We start from the raw sequence: 23255 nt of genomic DNA, 5'->3' as shown, positions 1-23255 counted from the left end.
GGTGTAGCCAAGCAAAAATACTGTCTTTTGTCCAATAAGCAAATATGAGCACAAAGGCTTATATATATATATATATATATATATATACACATACATATATATACATACATACATATAAGGATTACTCAACATAAATTATTAAGCTACTCTGCACAAACAAAGCAAACCTTCAAGTGCACTGGAAGAAAGGCCTTTTATCTGGTGTCAAGAGGGCAGAGCTTGGGGATGTCCAGAGGATTGCTTGTCTATGCTGTAATAAATTCCCTTAACCTTGCTGCATCTCAGTTTGGGTTTTCTGATAGAAACTCACACAGCCACTGCAAATGCTATTAAAGAATTCTATATAACACCTAAATGATACAAATTCTGCCAGTTTTCGTGATGATCACAGAATGCTTAACATATGTAAGATCAATGAAAGTATCTAAAATTATTACTAGAAAAAGTATATTTCTTTGAAAATACAAATCATGCTTTTAACCGTCCTGTGCCAGGATATGTTAAATACCTTCAGATAATAATTCTTCAAAGGGACAGGACCAAACCAGCACACCTTTCGCTTCACATACAAGCCATGTTACTCAGCAATTAATAGCAGGTGCACAGGAAAACAAGAACAGGTTGGGCATGTTCCCACTTTTTTCCTTTTCCTTTTCCTTTTCCTTTTCCTTTTCCTTTTCCTTTTCCTTTTCCTTTTCCTTTTCCTTTTCCTTTTCCTTTTCCTTTCCCTTTCCCTTTCCCTTTCCCTTTCCCTTTCCCTTTCTTTTGCTTTCTGTTTTTTCCTTCTTTTTTCTTTCTCTCTCTTTCTTTCTTTCTCTTCCTTCCTTCCTTCCTTCCTTCCTTCCTTCCTTCCTTCCTTCCTTCCTTCCTTCCTTCCTTCCTTCCTTCCTTCCTTCCTTCCTTCCTTCCTTCCTTCCTTCCTTCCTTCCTTCCTTCCTTCCTTCCTCCCTTTCTATTTAGCCATTCCTCAGCCTCCTTCTTCAAAAAATTGGTCACTGAGGCTTTCATGAGGGATGCAGAAGGCTCTTGTACAGAAATAAATAAATAAATAAATAAACTCAAATATGTGTTAAGAGCAGTTAAGAGCAAATGCACAAATATTTTCTGTGCATTTTTTTTTTTTTTTTTAGGAAATTGACAGCTACACAAAATTCTTCAAATTATTGTTATTCTCTACTATATCCAATTCAAGGACAAAATTTAAGGATTGGGCTAATGCTTAAAGGAATCAAAACTAACCTAGCCACCTAACATTAAAGTCTGGCCAGGACATGGTATTCCACTAGGAAACATGAGGGGGCAGGTGCAAAATCCTGTATCTCTTTTAAAGCACAAGGCCAGGTTTGATTTGATTTTCAGTTGTCCTTGCTGGCCCAGAACAGTAAATTTTGGCGTTCTGCATCTTCTGTGTGATCTTTTCCATCTGCAACCTCACACATCAATCTATACAGTATCTTAAACACCCCTGCGGGGGTGGTGCCAATCAGTGCAATGACAAAGAACTAAAGCATTAATGAGGGCACCTCTGAGACCCCTGGGATAAGAGGCTGAGAGAGGTCAGCAGGAAAAGAGCTGAAGTCCTAGCAAATGCTGTAAGAGGTGCACAGCATCCCCAAGGTTCCCCCACGTCTTTTCCTCAGCCCCCACTGCTGGAGTGGCCCCGGTAGTGCCCCTAACCACAAGGGACCCTCCTGATCCTGGGAGAAACACAGAACTTACTGCATTTCCCACATCTGGGCAATTGTTGCACTATATAATAATAATAATAATAATAATAATAATAATAATAATAATAATAATTATAATTATAATTATAATTATAATTATATAATAATATATAAATATATAATATAATAATAATAATAATAATAATAATAATAATAATAATAATAATAATAATAATAATAATAATAATAATAATAATAATAATAATAATAATAATAATAATAATAATAATAATAAAATCTGTTTCTAACTGGAGGAGGGGAGAGTCTGAGGACGGGCTGTGCCCATGCTGTCCCTGTGTAAAGGGGCAGCAATATTACACGCCTGACTAAAAGGAATGTTTTCACTGATACACACAGCTGTTCACACCTGCCACATCACCAGCATGTCCACACAGTGTCAAAGAAGCCAGAACAAAAAGGGAGCTGCAAAGCACAAGACCTACCTGGATTTCTAATGAATTACTTTTAACTACAAAAGATTTCCCAAATGCTTCATATTCACCTATTGCCAATCACCACAAACCACATTTCCTTCAAAATCTTAGGAAGCTTAACCTTTTATCCTACAAATAAAACAGTGCAGGAAAACAGGAGTTGTGCCTTCTCCTAATCTCCTAAACGATTCAGATCAGTGTGCTGTCCTGAAACAGCTCCTTACAGATGTGCAGATTGTCTCTCCATGTGGGTCCTGTGTGCAGCTGGGATCCCAGGTGTGCTCTCCCCTTTGGTGTAAAGCCAGCTTTATGGGAAACAATTTTGGAACCGTGGCAGCATTACTGTTTTTGGACACTCGTTGACCCCCGACTGGCTGCTAAAAATAGTTTCCCTCTGCACACGTGGCTGTTTCGCTGGAATTGTCTGAGTTTGCTGGAATTTGCAAAATCCATTTCCCCTGCACTGTTTCCCCACCTATCTTCCCCAGCTCGAGACTGTGATTCTCCTTCTGCTGGGAGGAAAATTCATTACCATCATCACCCATTCTGTGCCTCCTGTCAGGCAGAAAGGGCTCAGGAAGACCAACACTTTGTTCATGTTTTACAAGGTATTTGGGTATTGCTTTGCTCAGTGGTGCAAGGTGGAGCTGTTTGGGCCCATTTTCAGGGCCGACCTGGAGTCACACCAGGTCGGCGGTGCAGGACCTAAATCCCCAAAGCTTTTTGTGTCCGTCTTGACCTGCCATAAAATACTGACTGAGCAGCACCCAAGCCTCTCGTTCCCGTTCCAATATTACTTTTCCTATATTAACAGCTTGTAAGAGTCCTTATGTTCAGTCAGAGTTCTTTGTGCATGGGGTAAAAACCCAGGCTATCAGCCTTCCCATTCAACTACAAAAGACTCCAAAATTTAATCAATTTCAAAGAAAACAGAAGTTAAAAATTAATCATTCACATACACAGAAATGTGTGTGGACGTTTTTATACAACCTGATAGACATGTTTAGCTACTAGGTTTCTAGAGTTACTTTCATGCCTCTGAACTGTATGTAAATATTCAATATGCCAGCCAGCCTGCCACTTGGAAATACAGACTGCAATCTGAATGTGTGTGGGCACTATGTACGAGGAAGAACAAACATTTTACTGCAAACATACGTATATAAGTATTAAACTGAAAGTAAATTTTCAGTTCAGATGTTCTCAGCCTGGAGATAACTTGCACATATTTAATTTATAAATGATTCATAAAAAGGCTTAACAGATTTATAATCTCCTAATTACCAGAAGACAATGTTGTGGACACTTTTCAAGCTTGTATAGGATCAAGACTCAGGCAGGTACATGCTGAACGCTGTTAATATTTTTACACATTTCTTTGCATGGGACTAACACTACACTTATCCTTCCCTTTGTCCTTACATTAGTAATGCATTTTTATGCATTCTCACAGCAGAGGTTTTCCCCCAAAAGAAGTGTACCTACACCTTTTTAGACATTCCCAGGTGAATATCTAACATTAGCGAGCCTTTCTGAGATTTTCACACTTTCATTGCAGCAACATCCAGAATAAGTAAGTGATGCTGAACCTGGGTGGCACTGGAAAAGTGAGAGCTGATCCTTGCACAACCTCATCAATTACAGGCTCTTGACACACGTACCAGTGAAGCCTGTGTTTATCACAGAGCGTATAGCTCCAGGACACCAGGCACCAAATAACCAAATAGCCCCGCAAGCAGTGATCGCAACCCATACCCCATGGTGTGGATTGAAATATCTTAAACCAACACCCCCAGGTTTTGCTCAGGTTTTGGCTTGGGTTTTAGCCAGTCCTGAGGGCTGCCACATAAGCAGAGAGCAACCAGGAACTGTAGGGCTTGGGGTGCTGCAAAGGGTGGCTGGATCTCACCACGTTGCCCCCCATGCTCAAACAAAGATATTCTCAGAGCTGTGAAAAAATGACCAAACAAGTATCTTTAGGCAAAACAAGCTTCTATGCCTCAAGTATCCACCGTACTTTCCTAAAAAACATCAACTTTTAACTCTGTTAATCTGGTACATGCAGTCCACAAACACATGCATAGGTAGTGCCTAATTTTGCTGTAGCTTCAAGGTGAGAGATCATGTACTTAACCAGGTGAAGGCTGTCATGAAGGCTGAAGCACACCTACCACATAAAATAATTTCGGAAGAGCAGTGGGCCTCAGAAGTCTTCTGTTTCCTTATTACTAGGCGAGGAAGTTGAAAGCAGGAGAAGTTAATCTAGAGATTTTCTGTGGTGTACCACGCACGCAGCCGATGCCTGGCAAGCATGGTGTGCAAGATGTGGCATGGTGCACAAAGAGGATACAGAGCCTGACTTTTCCTTTCTCAGCTCTGGACAAGAGTGGGTAGAGCTCAGAATACACATTTTTTCTGTACACAATAGCGCATTTTTCCATCTACAATGCTGATGTTGCAGCAAGCAGAATTTGGGAAGCTGTGTAAGCTGTGTTTTGGGTAGGGGAAGAGCTCTTGTGTCTGCCTATCATGTACAAGGTTGGTTAACAGAAAAAACAAAAGAAAAAAAAAAAAAAAAAACAAAAACAAAAAAAAAAAAAAAAAAACAAAAAACGGAGTAGGAGTAGTTCTGGAGTTCTGGTGCTGCTTTTTCCCCTCACCCTGGTGAAAATTACAAGTTGAATTTATCTAATTTATTCTCTGAATTTATCTGAATTTATTCTCTTGTTCTTTTAAGCCTCGATGATGTTGTAAATAGCTAAAACATGCACAGGGTGCTTACACTCGGTGAGTGGCCCAAGTTACTGCAGGGGATTTCTTACGTGTGCAGATCAGTCCTGGGACCCCCACTACAAGAGAGAGGTGGGCATACTAGGGAGAGTCTGGTGAAGGACCCTGAAGGTGGGAAGGGACCAGAGCATCTCTCATGCAAGGAGGCCATCCAGCCTGGGAAAGAGAGGCTCAGGCAGGTCTCACCCATGTGTTTAGCACCAGGTGGGGGTTGAAGAAGGCAGGGCCAGGCTCTTCCCAGCAGTGCCATGACCAGAGGCAATGTAGACAGACTGAAATGCAGGAGGCTCCATTTAATTGGAAGGAGGAAAACTTTTATTTTATTTTATTTTTTGATTTCTGGAGACATCATGATGGACACAAGGCTGAGCAACCTGCTCAAGGTGACCTGATCCATTGGGCTTTGTGCAGGGGGGCAGGTGGTGTAGGACACCCTCCACCTGGGGGACTGATCCTGCAGTGCCAGGCACAGCCAAGCTCATGACAAGTTCCTCCCTGCAGGTGTGGTGGTGCCCTCATGGGCAACTCCAGCCCCCCGAGGGATTTCAGTCTCATCACTTATCTGTGAGCCAGGCATTTAAAATCACACCTACTTGTTTCGTGCAATGTGTGTTGAATCACACTGAGGTGGTTAGTAGCTTCCCCAAAATGATTTTTGAGCACTGCTCTCCTAAAATAATATTTGGGGAATTTTTTTTTCAGTTCCGAAGCTGGTTCTTCAAACAGTTTCAATTCTCTCTTCATGTCTGGAGTAAAACACAGGCTGAAAGCTGAAGCAAGTCTGACAAGTCATCAAGGAATTTTGAGAACTGCAGACAGGGACCCACCCATTATGGAAAGTTTGCAGGTAGAACACATGCACACAAAATTTTATTTATTTATTATTTATTTTTTTTAGCTTGTAGAATAGGAAGTCTGCATAGCAAAACTACCTGAATTTTCCCTGTTGTCTGTGCTGTCACCTCAGGGTGAGTGTCACGTCTTGCAGCGTGTGAGGTGAGAGGAAAGGCACAACAAAACCCTTGAAAGGGCAGAAAGGCAATGGAGAAAATGCATCTTCAGCAAGAACATTTGTTAATGAGAAACTACAGCAAACCTTGTAACAGCACTTGATACTTGTCTGCCTACTTTTACACCACTAGCTATTTCACCGGCTTGTGGTTTCTGGCAAAATGTATAGAAAGTGGAAGTCTTGCTGCTGTTTTAAGCATGTGATTGGGTCTGTAAGAGATTACATCCTCCTGGGGAGGAGTTTTCTGGGAGGAAGGCAGGGTGCAGCCCATAAATATCTGGGACTCGGACGGCTGCTGTCCCACTTGCTGTGAGTGTGCTGCTGAGGGGCGCTGCTCCTGCTCCTGCCCAGCAACATGGTCGATGCCTTTGTGAACAGCAAAATCCGACATGACAAAGTCACCCTTTTTGTAAAGGGAACCTGCCCGTACTGCAGGAATGCCGTGGCATTGATGCAGAAATTTAACTTTCTGCCAGGACACCTGGAGGTGGTGGACATCACCGGGATGGAAGATGTGCAGGACTACTTCCAGCGGACAACAGGGCAGCGAACTGTAAGTGCTGGTGCTCCTGTTCCAGAATTTTGTCTCCTGTGCCAGCTGGCATCCGGGACCACTGCTGCTGAGGGTGAGGTGAGGTCTCCTCACCTGGTCCTTTCTGCTGCCTGGGGCTGCCAGACCCCCAGGAACACCTCATGCCTCCTCCAAATTGCTGCACAGGAAAACCCAGTGCTTGCTCTGGCTGCAGAAGGGCTTGTGCAGGGAGCACCCACACGTTTTGGGGACTGTGACCCGAATTCCCCCAGCGATCGTGCTCTGAAGCTGCCTGAGTCCGCACAGAGCACTTGCAGAGGAGGGAGAGCCACAAGTCTGTCTGAATTTGGGCTACTGTTTTCCCCTCTGATGTCAAGCAGAAAAAAACATTTCAAATTGACTCATTTTAGCCGGCAGCAGAGTAGGCACTGTGCTTGCAAAATGTAGTGGCCGCTTATTCGGAAGCTTAATTAAATAATTAGATTCGTGTGAGGGAGCAACAGTACATGCTTGGATTTCACAAGTAACTTCCTCAGAAACACTGCCGTGCAGGTTGGGCAGTTCATGCCCCAGCCTTAGCCCTGCCTTTGTGTAACCAACACACCTTCTTCTCCTCCCTGGCACCTTGCTGCCAGCAACAGCCCAGGCTGTTCCTCACAGGTCACACAGGCACACGCAAAGCACCTTGCTCAGCTTCCTGGGAAGGGCACGCGACACCCCAGCATCCTGCAGCCCACCCTCAAGCTGATGGAGCACCCTGGTGCACTTTTTCTGCACTGGCTGCCAATAGATACCTTTAATGTTTCTTCCCTTAGCCCCAGCCTGCTGTAGCACTTGAACCACCGGACCTTTTGGAGCGGAGATAATATTTCATCCCTGTATCCTCTGCCTTTCTTGAGCTGCATGAGGCACTGCCATGTGCTGGTGGTGGTCCCTGCAGACCCCGGGAAACCTCATGGCCTTACACCTGGGCTCAGACACAGCCCTGGTGTGGAGTGATGCTGGAAATGGTGCAACAACACCACAAAAGCAGAAGTGTTTTCCCAGCAGCAAGGGAATCTAGGAGGAAGAGGATGGGTATCTTAGTCAGTGAAGCCAGGAGAGGAACTGACAGCATGACGGCGAAAGAAGCCACACACAGGAAGTGTAAGGAAATATCCTGGCTGATGAGGCGTGGTGTGAGGTTGGACAGTGAGAGAAGTCGGCTGCTGGAAGCAGAAAGCAAATTCATAGCACAGGAGGGATGGAGAGAGGGGGTTTGCTCATGTGCTTTGCCGAGTGAGGACAGGGGCTGAGGCCAAGGTCACAGAATAAAGCTTGTCTTGTCTGATGCTGCAGGTTATCATCTGAATCAGGGAGTGATTTGGGCTGGAAGGGACCTGGCAGAAAGTTCTGTAATTGTTCCTGGCCGCAAGGAGAGTGGCTCAGCCTGCATGGAATGGAGAGAGGAGATACAAGGCTTGCTGAGAAGGGACCAGCAGGGGTGGGGGAAGAAAAGGGAGATTTTGTAAATCATGGTCTCTGTATCACGAACTCTGCTTTCCCGACAAGTCCTCTCCCTGCTCTGCTCTTTTAGCGACCCAGTGGTTGCCTTTTTTACTGATTGATCTGTATCGCTGTTTCTGTCCAGGTTCCTCGTGTGTTTATTGGGACAACCTGCATTGGAGGATTTTCTGATCTGCAGAATTTGTATCAGCAGCTCCCCGGGATGCTACAGAAGATTGGTGCCCTGCAGTAGCTGAAGGGTAGGTAGTGGGGAGGGCTCTTTGGACAGCAGCAGTGCTTTCCAGTGCCACAGATGGAATTTGAGTATAGCTGTCAGCAATCCAGCACAGGCATCCGTGACAAGAGCAATGCTGGACTGCCTACCTGGGTAACGTGCATATTGCAGCCTTGCAGAGGACAAGGTACAGCTAATATCAGTACACAGCTCCATGCCTGTGCCCTTTGGCTTCCCTTGTGAAAGGCTTATTGATCAGCAGGTCAGCTCTGGCTACAGGACTAAAGATCTTGCAGGACAGTCCCTTGCCTAAAATCCTGAACTGAGTTTCTCTTCGATCTTTTTTTTTTTGAAATTAGGAAATTATTGAAGCAAATTTGTTTTCCCTTTCCCTTTCCCTTTCCCTTTCCCTTTCCCTTTCCCTTTCCCTTTCCCTTTCCCTTTCCCTTTCCCTTTCCCTTTCCCTTTCCCTTTCCCTTTCTTTTTCCCATGTTAATACTAAAGCATGACTTGATGGAGCAGTACTGTGTGCCATTACATGAGAGTGAAGTGCCCGTTCATTTCTGGTATTCCCAGCTGCAGGATATGCTTTATTAGTGTTTGACAGCTTGCATTTCTGTTGCTAGCCTTTGCCTAGGATCTAAACAAAAATGATTTTCCTAGGGAGAGAAGGAAGCCATTTGAGTTTCTTTTGGCCCCACCAACAGTCCCGCATAGCCTTGTTCACCCATGTCCTACTAATACAGCATTAGAAGCTGTCTTTGCTGCCCATTGACGCCCCTTGCAAGTCACATCTTGAAGTGAGCGCTGGCTTTCCTAGCATCGTTCCTACATGCCTGGGCAATGTTTCCAAATTCCTCCTTTCTAACCCATCCCTGCTTCCAGATCCCTGTGCTTCATGCTAGGGCCCTGTGAGCTCCTTGTTCGGCCAGGCTGCTCTCCTGCTGCACCTACCTGCTGCCTGGAGCACCGGGCTTTGGGCAGGCCACTTCTGTGCTCAGGAGGGTAGCGGACAGGAGAGTAGGGCCTAACATCTGTGCCTTTGGGGTGCACAGAAAGGCAGAGAGGACACTGAGTGGCAGCAGCTGAGGCACTACAGAGCTAGGCACTGTGCAACAAGAGCACTCCCATCTCCTGCTCTATAGGGTGCCGGTGAGACAGGCACAAAACCCTGCCTGTTGCTGCTGCTTGTTAAGCATCCCTTAACAACCTGTTGTAGCATGCACCCAGAGGGAGATTTTTTTTTAATCTAGGATCTTATCCACAAGTTAAGATGCAACTAACTGTAAAAACAGAAAAGGGTGTGTTTGTGGGTGTGGGTGCACACAATTCCAATACTGTGATTTCTGCACAATAAGTAGCGTGTGATCATTACAGCACCCTGAATTAAGCTTAAAAGCGGGCATGTCTTCTCAGAAAGAGCAGTCAGGCATTGGGATGGGTTTGCCAAGGAGGTGGTGGAGTCACCATCCCTGCGGGTGTTACGGAAAGTTTGGACGTGGTGATAAAGACAAAGGTTAGTGGGTGATATCAGTTGTAGGGGTATGGTTGGACCAGATGGTCTTGGAGGTCTTTTCCAACCTTTATGATTCTGTGTTTCTGTGTGGCTGAATTCCTTGCTTTATGAAGTTGGAAGTGATGATTTCCCTCACTGAATGAAACCCGTTGGTTTGGTGTGATGATTTTTAGCAAAGAAGACTGGAGTTAGGTATATGTATATGAAATAACTGCGTATTGTACACAAAGAAGTGTGTGCATGTACAGACATGGACTTATATCTCTGTATATGATTTAAATTTATAGGTATGTATGCACTCACTTAAATTTGTACTTAAAAGGTCTCCAAAGTCTGTTTCATAAGGGTATTTGTTTATAAAGTAATGTCTCACAGGAGTGATCTCTACCATTTATGTCCATTATTTCTGCTTCCAGGACAAAGATGACCACGAACTGTGACCTTCCCATCTTCACATGCGCACTTCTCGGAGCAGATTCCTTCCAGCTGCTCTCTGTGGGATCAAATCCATCTTTTTAGGGGAATGCAACCTCTTTTCATTTCATTTATATGTGCTTCAGCGTGTCACATCTCTTCATCCTTTCTGTAGCTGCAGAAAGAAGTCCAGAATGTGAAGCAATTCAGCCTAATAAAATACGCTTGCACTAAGTGTCTCTGCTCACCATTGTGTTTCTTTTCTTACATAGATCAGTTCACACACTCATTCTAAGTGCCTCTTTTCTCTCTACGATCTTTTTCTATCCATCTCTCCCAGAGGAGCTTCTGAAAATCCTCACCATTTTCCATGCCTTGTAAAACAGTCATTAAAATGGATCAAGCCAGAGCTGCACACAGTAATGCAGCCCCGAAAGCAAGCACTTGCAGCCTGCAAACACTGGCCCTCGCCTTACGACCCATCATCCTTCAGCTGATGTCTCATGGCAGGGTCGTGAAGGTTGAAGCAGCCTTTTTTTCTGTAAATGTTTTGTTACAACACAGCTGCTGGCAAGAAGGGTTGTGGATTCTTCATTTCTGGCTGTAATCTAAGAGCTGCTTTGGACAGAAAATGCCTGGGGCTGTCGGACAAATCCTCAATTGAGGAGGCTGCTAATTGAAGAATACTCCACTATGACAGCACTGGTCAAATTAAGACTTCAAGTAAATAGCGTTGTGCAGGGAAACCAGACTTACGGGAAATGGGCAGTGAAGCTACTACCAAATCAAAAAAAAAAAAAAAAAAAAAAAAGTTTCCAGAATTGGAAGTTTAAAGATTGCTTTTAGTTGCTGAAGAGGCAAAATAGATAAGTAAATAATTAAATACTTAAATAAGTAAATAAGTAAATATATAAATATATAAATAAATAAACAAACAAACAAATAAATAAATAAATAAAAGCCTTCTCAATTCTTTCCACTTTTATTTCTTTCATCTTTTAGACTGTGCTTTGCCTGCCGAGCAGACAAAGGCCTAGTGGATGAGAAGAATCTAGCACAATTCTGGGGCCACCATGTCAGCATGGCCCCAGTGGTCACATCCTTGACAAAGCTTTGTCCTGAGCACAGCCTCTCTCCCTGCGTTGAGCTCTCATGAGACAGCACAAGCTTGTCTGCACAGCCACCAGATCAGATCCCTATTTAAACAAACCATCCTGATTCCTCACAAGTTTTCTCTCCTGTCGAGGTGACCTATAGTCTAGAAATATGCTGAAATACAAAATACCAGCCACAAAGTCATATCAGAAATTAACTGAAGAAAAGCATTGAATGAGAAGAGAAAAGCGTACAGCAATTCAAAGTGAGCTGGTGTGGCTTGCCTTCTCTATTGATTCTGTTTCCTGCTTAGCAACAGGCCTTCATGGAAGTTACATAAAAAAAAATAATGCAGAGAAACCTCCGGGTTTCAAAGGGAAAGATTATTCGGCATGAGAATGATTGTACAGGGAAGATCAGTTTTAAGAAATCATAGAATCCCAGAATGGTTTGGGTTGGAAGGGACCTTAAAGCCCACCCAGTGCCCACCCTTGCCATGGGCAGGCACCCCCCCCCCAGCCCAGGCTGCCCCCAGCCCCATCCAGCCTGGCCTTGGGCACTGCCGGGGATGGGGCAGCCACAGCTCCTCTGGGCAGCCTGGGCCTCACCCCCTGAGTAGAGAAGCTCTTTCTAGATCACCTAATCTACCTGCTTTTATTTTAAAGCCACCCTTCCTGATCCCCTGCACCCCCTGACACAGAGTCCCTCCCCAGCTTTCCTGTAGGCCCCGTTAGGCACTGTAAGGTCTCCCCAGAGCCTTCTCTTCTCCAGGCTGAAGAGCCCCAGTTCCCTCAGCCTGTCTTTGTAGGAGAGGTGCTCCATCCCTCTGATTCAGAGCTAAGCTTGAACAACTGAAGATGACTTATGCAAATTTGTGCAGATTTGTTCAGCAAACTTTAACATTCTACTAAGCAACAAACGGTCTGTGAACATGAGAAGTTCAACATTTCCTAGATTACGTGACAGTTATGTTTTTTAGAACTGTGCTCATATTCACTGCTCCCAGTCCTTTTATGCAGCTAGAATTTCCATGGGATGAAAAGTTTAAAACCTAATAACAGCGTTTAGATCTACCACCATCTTCTGTGTCAGAGACAACGTCATGGAAGCAGCTGTAATAATTTTTTCTCTGTGTTCCCACACGTCCACAGGTACATCAGAGCCACTGCTGGAGGGTGCATTTTACAGAATTGTAGGCGATGGTCAATTGCAGATGATGCTGCTGAGGGCAGCTGCTGAAAAGGTGTTAAAGTTACAGCTATGATTTCCTATTTTTAGTGCTTGAGAAAGTCAGATTGCTTCCCTTCTTGGTTAACACTTCTGAGGAGAGTTATTTTGGGGCACATTTGCAGAAGTGAAATTACATGCTGGAAATTGAGTGCTTTGGTACTGATAGGCAACAGCAAAGAGCATTTGGTCTACAAACACTTTCTGTAGTTTTTTTGTTTGTTTGTTTGTTTGTTTTTAAACAAAGAAAGAACAGAGCTTATTCAAGCAGCTCTGTAACCACATCATTATTGCAAGCTGAACTGTGAGAGGAAAGCAGAAATAGCTAAATATAGAATTTGAGCAATTTTACCTCCCTCAAAGTCCTACCATGATATTTTTGTTTGTGAAATGTATCTCCAATGCAGAATAAATAACTCTGCTGGTGCACAACACCTCTGTGGCTTGTGCTCCCCAGTGGTGGTGCACAGCAACACGCCGCCTAATGCCCAGCTCTTCTTTTCATGAAAAGCATGTTCAAAAGGGATCAATGAAGAGAGGAAATAGGACAATTCATCTGAATAATCAGGAGGATATTAACAGTTTCTGGCTAAGACACCATTCACCAAGAACCACAGGGTTCAACTTGGACGCAGTTCTGGTTTTCACCATTTTTACACGTAAGTAACAAATTTACACTGATAGGATTCACATCATCAGCTGAGGTTTCTCAGAGGAGCTGGAATGTGAGGTTTGCTCAGGTGCATGACAAATGCACATAGATTGTGTTGAGCTGTAACTGTCGAAATATCCATCTGTCTTTCCTGGATATTCAGTCAGTTTCTAGAGTATTTATTGCAAATGGGGCAACCAAGATATTGATTGGAATTCCTAATAGACAGGAAAGAACAAAACAGTGGTGAATGAGCAGATAAAACTAAACATAAATCTGCACTTTTTTCATCCTCTTTCCAGAAAGGTCAAAGATACATTTAAGTAGCTTGCCAGACCTTAGGATGCATTATTTGATAGGGATTTCATGCATGGATTAGAGTGCATTGAGACATATTCTTATTTTACAACCTTTTGCTGTACTATATAGGCAAAACTCTTAGCATAGCAAATAAGGTAGAGAGGGAAAGCTGAACTATGATTTTTAAAGAAATTCTTGAAATTTTGCGAAGTTTAAATACAAAGCTGAAACAGCACTTCAAATGGTAAAAGTATGCAGAGAATATAATCCAGGAAATGAGACTGTCATGATACGAACTGCAGGGTGTGGAGAGTTTTGTGTTAAAGCTACAGAATGGGTGTATTCAAACCTGCAGAGCTGTTGGAACTGTATAGTCTCTCCCATTTTCTGAGCTCATCTATTTCCGTTTTACAGTAATTCCTAAAAAATCAACTACCAGGGCATGCTAAGCATCAGAAAACCAAACGCAATCCTTGCTGGAGCAGCTGGGGCAGACCACCACTGGAGGACAGAGGCACCCAGTGACCACCCAAATGCCTCCCATGAGTGCTGGTCAGCAAACAGTGCCCACCCGAGCAAAACATCCCACCAGCAACCTGTCCGAGGAGATTACACGTGACATGGTGCTGTTTTGCCTGTGGTGCAGGGCTCCAGTGATTGCTTTCCTTGTTGTGCAGTGCCTTGCTGTACTTCGTGGTAAGCAAATATGTGCTGCACCGACAACATCAGCCAGGCTCGCTGGCTGGAAAAGCATGACATATTGCTGCTAGTTGTCTCTTGTAATTAGTCAGCTTCTTCTTGCCTCATTATCTCTGAATCATTGTTGGGAACTATCAAGACACAGATTAGCTGTTCTTTGCTGCATCACTAACAAGAAAAGCTATTTGAAGTACCTTACACATTTCTTCTACCCTTTATATGATTCAATGAAGACTTTGCCTGGGCTTGTTAAAGGACAGCTAACAACCCAGATGACAATGTGATTCTAATTTCAGATATGAATAAGCAGCTAAATCCCCTTTGCTTGACACAGCACCGTTCACTAAAATTTTCAGAATTTTTCATCTCACAACTATGTGAAGAAAGCAAAAAATGTTAAAATGCCATCAAATGCAGTGCCTCTTAATTTAGGGTCTGGAGTAATATTGCAGTACAAATAATTCCTTATCTGTTCCCTCACTTACCACATTGCACATAAATGATAAGTTAATAAGCTACAAAAATGTTTCCATTGCAATGCTCAAATATTCTAATACAAATGGGAAAATAACCATGAGACCGACTAGAGAAAATCTTTTTATTTTGTAACAACAAAAAAATAAATATTAAATCTAATAACATGTACATTTAATCACAGTATGTTAAAAGAAAAAAAAAAAAAACACATAGGAAATGGTGAGTTCCAGTACATGCTTAATAAAATAACTTCTCTTCCTTCTAATTATTAATTTTTATTTAAAAAACAAACAAACAAAAAACAACACTATAGATTCTTAACTATAATAAGGACTATAATAAGGTTAACTGTTAGTGCAGAAACTTTCCACGTTAGTCTCTGTAGAGCTCCATGCTAGGTTGGAAGAAGCCTACACATGTATCAATACAGCAAGAATGATACTGTGCAAGCTCTTACTCAACAAATTTTCTTCTAAAAGTGGATTTTTAGACTTAGCTTTAATGAGAGACTCTGAAGTTAAATTTCTAATTAAATGTCAGTCCTAAAATGTCATCCCAAACCCTCTAAAACCTGCTCAGCTCCTGCCTAAGTACCCAAATTCACCAACTGCTCCTTCCTTTGAGCCCAAGGTGCCTGATGCTCTCAGAGTTGGGAGATGCTGGGACCTGTGCAAGCCCCGTGGCTTGGCACTGGGATGTTTGGGTCTCCCCACCCAAGCACTGGGGGCTCTCTGCTGCTCTGTGAGTTATGTAAGAAGTGTAGGTTTGAACCCCATCAGGTTGCGGCCGTCACTGGTTCTTCGGACTCTATTTAGAGGCAAATCCTAATTCTCCTCAGAGCAAAAATGTTCTTGTGGGCAGTTACGAGAACTGAAAACTGAATCTGTCAACAATACATTAAACTGTTTATCAGAACGTGGCAAGTCTGTTTTAAAGAGAAGTGGATGTTGCTAGCAAGATAACTCTGTGCATTGCAAGTGGATGTTACTAGTAAGATAACTCTACGTGAAACATCTGAAAGAGTACATTTCCTGCTCTAGCACATAAATTTTCCTCCTCCCACATTTTACTCTTTTCAAAGCCACTAGTCTGAATAATATTTTTCAGCTTCTTCATAATTTTTACTTTATACTATAGCTAACATCCTAACATGTTATGCAAAGTTATTCACAAATACCAAACTGAGTGATGCCTTAATTCCTGACTATCCAAAATCTATATGTTTCTACATATATCAAAATACTAATAAATTTGCCAACAGCAACTAACCAAACATCATGACCTACTCTCAGCTGTGTTTTAGAATGTTAAACTATCAGCTTTAAAAATAGCTCTAAGATAAATACATTTCTACAGAAAATCATCATACTGAATAAAAATAAGAATTTATAATTACACTTTTTCTAAGAATTTAAATTTTTCAGATGTTCTATGTCTGCAAAGTTAGCATATTTCCACCTGATACAGGTGGTGTTATGGGGATACTCTATAAGTTGAAAAACTGTTTTAATGTCTGAAGAGTAATATGCAGTGTATCTATGAATTCGTAATAAATACTGTCACACTGCTTGGCTTCTCAGTATAAAATGTGTGATTACCACTGACTGTAACACATAATACCAAAATATTTCTCTTGGTTGGATACAAAGTTCATATTCCCATAAAGCCTATTTTAAATGTCTATAAAACATTTACATAAAGTTAAAATAGCGTTTTGTTATACCTTATCTACTTATGTTGTCGGCAACATATTATCTTTTAACAGAAAAAAAAGGGAAAGCTCTCAAGACATTGAAAATTTAGGACTGCATGCAACACATTCACACAATTTTTGTCTCGGTTTTGTACAAGAAGTCCTTGTGAGGCATATAAATGTATCTTCTCTCAGTCGCCAGTGATGGAAGCACATCTGTGACCAGCATGTTTCAGGTACCCAGGAAAGTTATGGTTCAGCTGTGTGCTCATTTTTGCTCATGACTTTATGGTCCAAGAAAATGTAAGTTTTAGTCTTATCTATTAATTTATGCCTAGAATTTCTATTTTTCTACTAAAATGGTATCATAACTTTAGGAAGGAAATAAAAACTTTAAATTTCAATTCAATACATATTACTTTTCTAATAATTTTTCTTCGCTATTTTCAGTTTTATTTAGTGGTCTTGAAAAAGTGACTTAATGTTCTGTATTTCTAACTGCTTATACGCAACACGTGGATAGTTATATCTCCTCTTTAAAGAACTTTAAGATTTCCAGGTGACAAGTTAAAAATAAAAATGATTTATCATTCTTATCTAATGCAAAACTAACTTTAGAATTTTTAGCCTGTAGCAGGCAGCTGAGTCATAATGTATTTCTTATTTTATTGTTTGTCCCAGAATAGTACGAAAAAAACCTCTGCATAATATCACCAGGAAAAAAAAAAATGTTTCTAGCACAGAATATGAAAGAACAATTTACCTATGAAATTTTATTGAAATATAAAAATAATCCATATAAGGATTTTACAACAGGTGATGTTCCTCATAGGACCATCGTACCTAGCTGTAGGCCACCTCCTTCCACCATTAGGACACTGATTTCAAACATTGATGCTAGGACTTCTGACCATGAGACCCACTTTTACCAGAAAAGTCACTACTGCCAGTGAGTTTTCTCCCACAGAACGTTTGAATGACTGTTTGCTCCCTGCCTATAAGAGTTCCACTGAAAGTAAAAACCTATTTGAAGTATAAAATGAATGCTTACTAAAATATGAATTAAGCTTACCCTTTATTTTGCAAACCAATAAATGCTGCAGTAAATTTTTGTGTTCTGAGATATTTAAAGGACTTAAGAGTTGGCTTCTCAGCTTGCTTACTCTGCTACTCTTGTATTGTTTGCAGATGTAGAAAAAAATAATATTTGTTTTCAACAACTTTACAGCTGAAAATAACCATGAACACCACTAAAAATTAGCAATAAAGAACTTAAAAGGGGGAACAGATGCCAGTCATGACATGGCCTGGTTGAATTCCCATGAGCATGAAATCCTTATGCTTGAAATAATTCTTCATGATACAGTTCTTACTGCTTTAAGGAAGAAAGTAGAATCATTTATTATCAAAGCAAATAATATTAGTAAGTGCACTACAGTATTGCATATAATGTTCTAGGAACACCAGTGTTTATTTTTTGCTGTTGATACGATTTTTATGCTCCATATAATCCCCAATCAGAGGTTTCCCAGTCAAGTTGCACTTCGATTATGTCCAGTCTCCTTACATTACTGCACAATGACATTTCTGAGAGTGGATGTAATTCCTGTATTCAGCAAGTTGCTTCAGGTACATGTTGGACGGCCATCTGTGCATCTCTACAAAATTGCGCTCCTCCACTAAACAATGCAATAAATGAATTAAATGTAATATACAGAGGGGTATGAGTGTACAGGCTGCACAAAGTTTCTTAAAATTGGTTTTAAAACATCACAGATATAAATACAATATAAAAAGTAAAGTTGGAATGAATGATGGCATCCATTTCATCAAGAACTTAGTCTAGTACCCATGATACAAAAATTTGACATGATGTTTCATTGCTATTAAGTCAGCAGTAAATACGTTAGTTAATAAAATGGATACAACACTCATTCCAAGAGCAGAGAGATCCCCCTAAAGATGGATACTCTTTATTCTTAGAAGACAAACTAAACTGCAAGAGCTTTTCCATACCATAACATTGCAGGTGAGGGTATTTCAATCCTTATGCCAATTGTTTGAGATTACAAAAAGCAAGGTAAAGAGGGCAACTAGGAATTTATCAAGATTTTTGTCTTTTATGCCACGTTTTCTGTCACTGACAATATAAAATCATGTAACAGGTATTGGTCACATTGCTTAGGTGAATTTGCTCTGCCTTTGCAGAACAATGCCTTTTCACTACTGAAGCCCACAGCCCTATAGCTCCTGGGTCGCCCTGCAGCAGCAGCTGCCTGGCCAGGTGGGACAGAGACCCGAACCCAGGCACCCAAAGAGCAGCAAGGCCAGGGAAGTTATGTTGATAATGGGCAACAGGCAGCATCTTTCATTTGTCTGCAGCAAAATGCAGAGCTGCTTTTGATGATTTCAGGGTTTCAGCTGTAGGAAAGTAACTAGAAAACAGCTACTCCCTGGTCAATTGTTCTTGAAACCAGAGGTGATGCTACATTGTGATGTTCTGAACAATACAGGTCAACTACCAGTAACTGCTGCTTTCTGAGGAGCGAGCTGCCCACCGGAGCTGTACCTGTGAGAGCACTTGTGCCCTGGCAGGTCAGAACAAGACATTTTCACCTGATCCACCTGTGTTTACATTTGCACTTTTCTTTCTTTCCCCCACCTTGCCCAGTGCAAGTTCAGTAGAGCGGAGCGTGTCAATCCCTCAACAAATCATCTGGTAGAGACTGGGAGGAAAGAGAACAGCAAAGGGCAGACTACCAAAACCTCGAAGAATACCTGTCGGGCACCCTTTTCCCTTGAGTGAATATGAGCACTTTCCACCAGGAGCTGGCCTCAAAAATGGGTGTCCGTCACCGCTGAGATTTCAGACACCTCGTCAAAGAGCCAACAGCCACATCAGCCCTGGGTGCTTCACAAGGGGTGAGGGCACAGAGGACACTCCAGGTGATGGCACAGCAAACATTTGGTGTGGTAATATTGTACAGCTCATCCCCAAGCTACTCGGGCACTGTCAGAGCATGTCCTGACCGTTAGTAGAAGTCTCCTAAGTTTCACTTGCACAACTCTCACAGGAGGCTCACACACAGACTGACATCCACCTGTGTAGCTGCAGATGCAGGCAGAAGCACACTTACAGCTTCCCACAGCAGAAAAAACAGCACTTAATAAACAAATTTCTTAGAAATTCTGGATCCATACAGGTAAAATAATATTTATCCTGCTGACGTTGATAGTGAAAAGCAGCATTAGACCTTAAAGCCTTTAGCATAGCTATCTGAAGCTGAGCCTCTTGATGGAGCTCTTTCTGCACTAAGAAATAATTTATGGTGAGTGTGAAGAGACCTGCTGTGCTCAAAGAAAGTGGACTACCTCAGGGGCTGCCTGTGAAAGCCTGAGTCTCAGACAGTGTCCTGAATGTGGTGGTAGCACCCTTCCAGACAGGAGAAGCTCAGGAAGGGTGAAGCCCCGCAGCAAGGGAGGTTCAGGCACGCACTCTCTGCCACCCCAACCAGCAGGAAGGAGAGCAAACCAAGCCAGAGGAGGATGAACCCCATGTGGATGACTCCCACCAGCACAGGTGTCCTGCTCCCAGACGTGATCCATTTCTGACTGCATAAAATGGGTCTTTAGAAGGTGGGCAGATGGCCCAATGGAAGATAGAGCCCACGTCCAAACAAAGCAAGAAGGACCCAGCCCTCCTTCCTTTGTTCATAACAGTCACAAATCTGTCATCACACAGAGAGATACAAGCCATAAAAATGGGGAAAAAAGACTTTTAAACAATTCAGGGCCAAAGAGAGCGTCAGTGCACTACAAAGAATTTCCTTCTGAAGACACTGACCCCCTACAAACAGCCCGAATATAATCCCCAGGCCCAAGAGCTGCACCTGCCAAAACCACCTTCACTTGAGTGACAAAAAGTCCTGCAGGCAACAGGAAAAACTTTCTGGAATTAAATGTCAGGAAACAAATATAGTCAGGGTTGAAAAATAAATCTCCATTCCCTGGAAGAGCCTGAATTTAATTACTTGAAAAGGATGTTAGTTAGTTTCTTGGTTTCAACATACCTGCTGGAGACTACAACAGGAATCCTTTTTTCCATGGACAAAAATCCCCACCCTTAAACAGCAGGTACTGGAAGTGACTCAATACAGACCACACAAACTTACAGACGTAAGGGTGTGCTAGGGCTGAGATATGATGACCACATTGCCCTCGTCAGTTCAGCTCTGGGTGGGACCAACTGTGCTAGTCGTCAGCACAGGGATCAAAGACGAGGGTGCGGGGTGCTGGCTGCGCTGCCCTCTGTGTGCCTCATGCTTGTTGTACACCAGGGTGGTGAACCGAAAGGCTTCGTATTTGCTCTAGATTATATAGCTAAGTAAGTCCTAATCATCATATGCAGAAGTAGCATTCTTCAGCATCACACTTCTAATCTAAGCAGAACGGAAAAACATTTCATTTTTTTTCAAAATAATTGGTAAGGGCTACCTGAAAGATCTTGAAATTCAGGCTTTTGACTGAAGATGAGGTAGTTAGTGGCGATAAAATGAAGAAGCCAAGTTGAAAGGCAATCAGAATTGTGAAACTGCAAGAAGAAAGGAGATACAAGCAACACTTTTAATACTACCAAGTCTAAGAGTACAGGAGAAAAACAACCACACCTCCCATGCCAAAATGTATCAGATTACCACTGTCAGCACAGCAGTATATTAGATGAATTTTTTACAGGAGGAGATAAAAAAGTCACTGGCAGAAATACTTAAACAGATGTTGACTCTTGAATGAATGATAAAACTGCCCTCCTCAAGCTGTGTGATCTAATCCATAGGTCTTTTGGTCATGAATCTTGAAACTTTTGGCTTCTGCATATTAGCAGAACTTCAGAAAAAGTCATACAGGAGCATCCTCTACCTCCTCTTTGGCTCAGTGAGCAGGGTATTCTCATAGCTCCAGTGGCTGGAGCCCCCTGGGGGACAGAAGCAAATCTGTATGTGTGAGAGGTTCACCATCCGTCCTGGATGCACCTAGGTTGATTTCGAAACAGCAGCAAAGCCCAGTAGCATAACATTCAGAGCTGAAAATCCAGTGAGACATTTCAGGTGCTGCCAGTGAAGGAAATGCCGTGGAAATCCCTACTAACTTACTGAAATATTGGCACAAAAGGAGAATAACTTTTAAAACACACCTTTTAAAAAACGCAGTTAAGAAGATGTATTTTTAATAAGATGTACATCATCACATGCATTCACAGAGAGAAAGCCTGTAAGTATATAAACTGGTGTCCTATCTCCTGTGGCAACTCAGAAACAGGAGGTAAAAGCTATGTCGCTTTTACTAATCAGAACATTTCAGAATTGGGTTCACTTTTAAAAGAAAAAAGTGTTTCATTACTGTAAATCAACAGGTTGCTTCTTTATGTATCTCCCAATATATAATAAATTTAATTTGCCTTATTCTCTTTTTATGACCATGGCATTTTGCTCTCTCTTTTTTCTCCATAAAATCCTTCTTTGGATTTTGTCACAGAGATTTTCTGTGACAGTTAGATATAATACAATTTTCTTTTTGACTAAAAAAAGAGGTACTGCATCTTCAGTTGCCTTAAATGCACCTTTTTGGCAGGAATAACAATAAAGCTGAATTACTGCAATGTGTCACTGATGAAGAAAATTGCACAAAATATGATATGACTGTAATTTCTGCAATAAAAGGTTGATGAAGACCTTATTTTATCCACCCTTGTGCCACTAAAAATCCATAAGCACCAGATTATATCAACACTTGTCCTTGAAAGTGAAATTATTAAGATCTAAAAAATCATAACAGTTAGGATTAAAAAAATAAAAATAAAAATCCCTCCACTAATTATGGTGACCATATACATTCTGATTTAATATATAAAATCCATACCTTAGCTTTTTTGAGCAAGCTAACAATACTGAGGCTTGTGGTCGCCAGTTCTCTACTAGGCATGCTCTGAAGCTGTGTGATAATGTACAGCTCACAGATATGCTGGAGTCTCATTACTTGGTACATCTCTGCACAGATCAAGAGGGACATAGCTTGGAGAATACTAGCTGAAAAACAACAGAATAACAGTTACAAGTACTTTACTTTTTTGAGAAGACACTCAAAAGCTGCTTTTCACAGAATGATCTTTCAAATATTTAATGCTGAACACAAAATCAAGATGCTGTTACCATTTATTTTTCTTTATTATTATTATTATTGTTGTTGTTGTTGTTGTTTGCTATATCACTTTCTTTTTCCTGGTAAACTATTTAATTACCAGGAAAAAAGTAGTTAGTAAATTTTTAGAAGGCAAGAGTAATAAACTGTAATCAATATCCCATATCTTGAAGATGCTAAGTCAAATGCTACTAATCTCTTTAAATTGAATGATGAATAATAATAGGATTTAGCTTTCTAAATTCTCTTTTGAAAAAGAACCTCTGTAATACTTGTAAGAGTAAATACAATGAAAAGGCCAAAGAATGGAGCTTTTTTTTTTTTCCCAAATGTGATATAGAGTTTGAATATTTAAACCAGTGGACAGTGAAATATGAGAAGGATTGAGAAGAGAAAAGTGAAAAAACAAACAAACAAACTAGAATTATTTAAGAGGAACAAAAAGGCAAAATTAAGAATAACACCATAAATCATTCTATGAAAGGAAGATTATCTGTATATAAACCACATTTCATTTTTGTGACTGCTTCTGTTCTTAATAAAAAAGACAAAAGATAAGAAGCAAAGAATATTTTAGTGTTTTTTTTTCCTTTACAAATACTCCAATGCACATGTTCATTAGAAGGGCTTTATAAGCAAATAAGATATCAGTGTATATACATAAGGTATTCTTGCAATTTAATTTTAGTTACATTAAGCTTAGTAAAATGTAAGCCAAACAAAAATGACAATTTGGTAATAAAATCCCAAAGTAAGATTCAAAGCAATACTG

General features: G+C 41.4%; 2 protein-coding genes across 6 annotated transcripts in view; one reads left to right on the top strand and one right to left on the bottom strand.

The window, feature by feature from the left end:
• Window positions 1–6318: 6318 nt before the first annotated feature.
• On the top strand, window positions 6319–8233 carry GLRX (glutaredoxin). The gene is made up of 2 exons (XM_027446946.3): window positions 6319–6516; window positions 8126–8233. Exons 1-2 carry the CDS (start codon window positions 6319–6321, stop codon window positions 8231–8233), a joined length of 306 nt encoding a protein of 101 aa, XP_027302747.1.
• Window positions 8234–14702: 6469 nt separating this feature from the next.
• RHOBTB3 (Rho related BTB domain containing 3) overlaps window positions 14703–23255 on the bottom strand; it is a 31066-nt gene continuing 22513 nt past the window's right edge. For 4 of the 5 annotated variants that reach the window (XM_072031198.1, XM_072031200.1, XM_072031197.1 and 1 more), the window contains 3 exons: window positions 22205–22371; window positions 20783–20879; window positions 14703–17967 (listed from right to left, as the gene is read on the bottom strand). In XM_072031198.1, coding sequence (XP_071887299.1) covers window positions 17852–17967; window positions 20783–20879; window positions 22205–22371 — 380 coding nt within the window. In that variant the 3' untranslated portion in view covers window positions 14703–17851. Of the gene's footprint in view, window positions 17968–20782; window positions 20880–20918; window positions 21261–22204; window positions 22372–23255 lie in introns of those variants that run through there. The other variant, XM_072031199.1, reaches the window with a different exon arrangement.

The sequence above is a fragment of the Anas platyrhynchos genome, chromosome Z (assembly GCF_047663525.1).
Source record: "Anas platyrhynchos isolate ZD024472 breed Pekin duck chromosome Z, IASCAAS_PekinDuck_T2T, whole genome shotgun sequence".
Classification (NCBI taxonomy): domain Eukaryota; kingdom Metazoa; phylum Chordata; class Aves; order Anseriformes; family Anatidae; genus Anas; species Anas platyrhynchos.
Note: the sequence above shows the minus strand (reverse complement) of the source record. Positions and strands in the feature narration are given on the sequence as shown.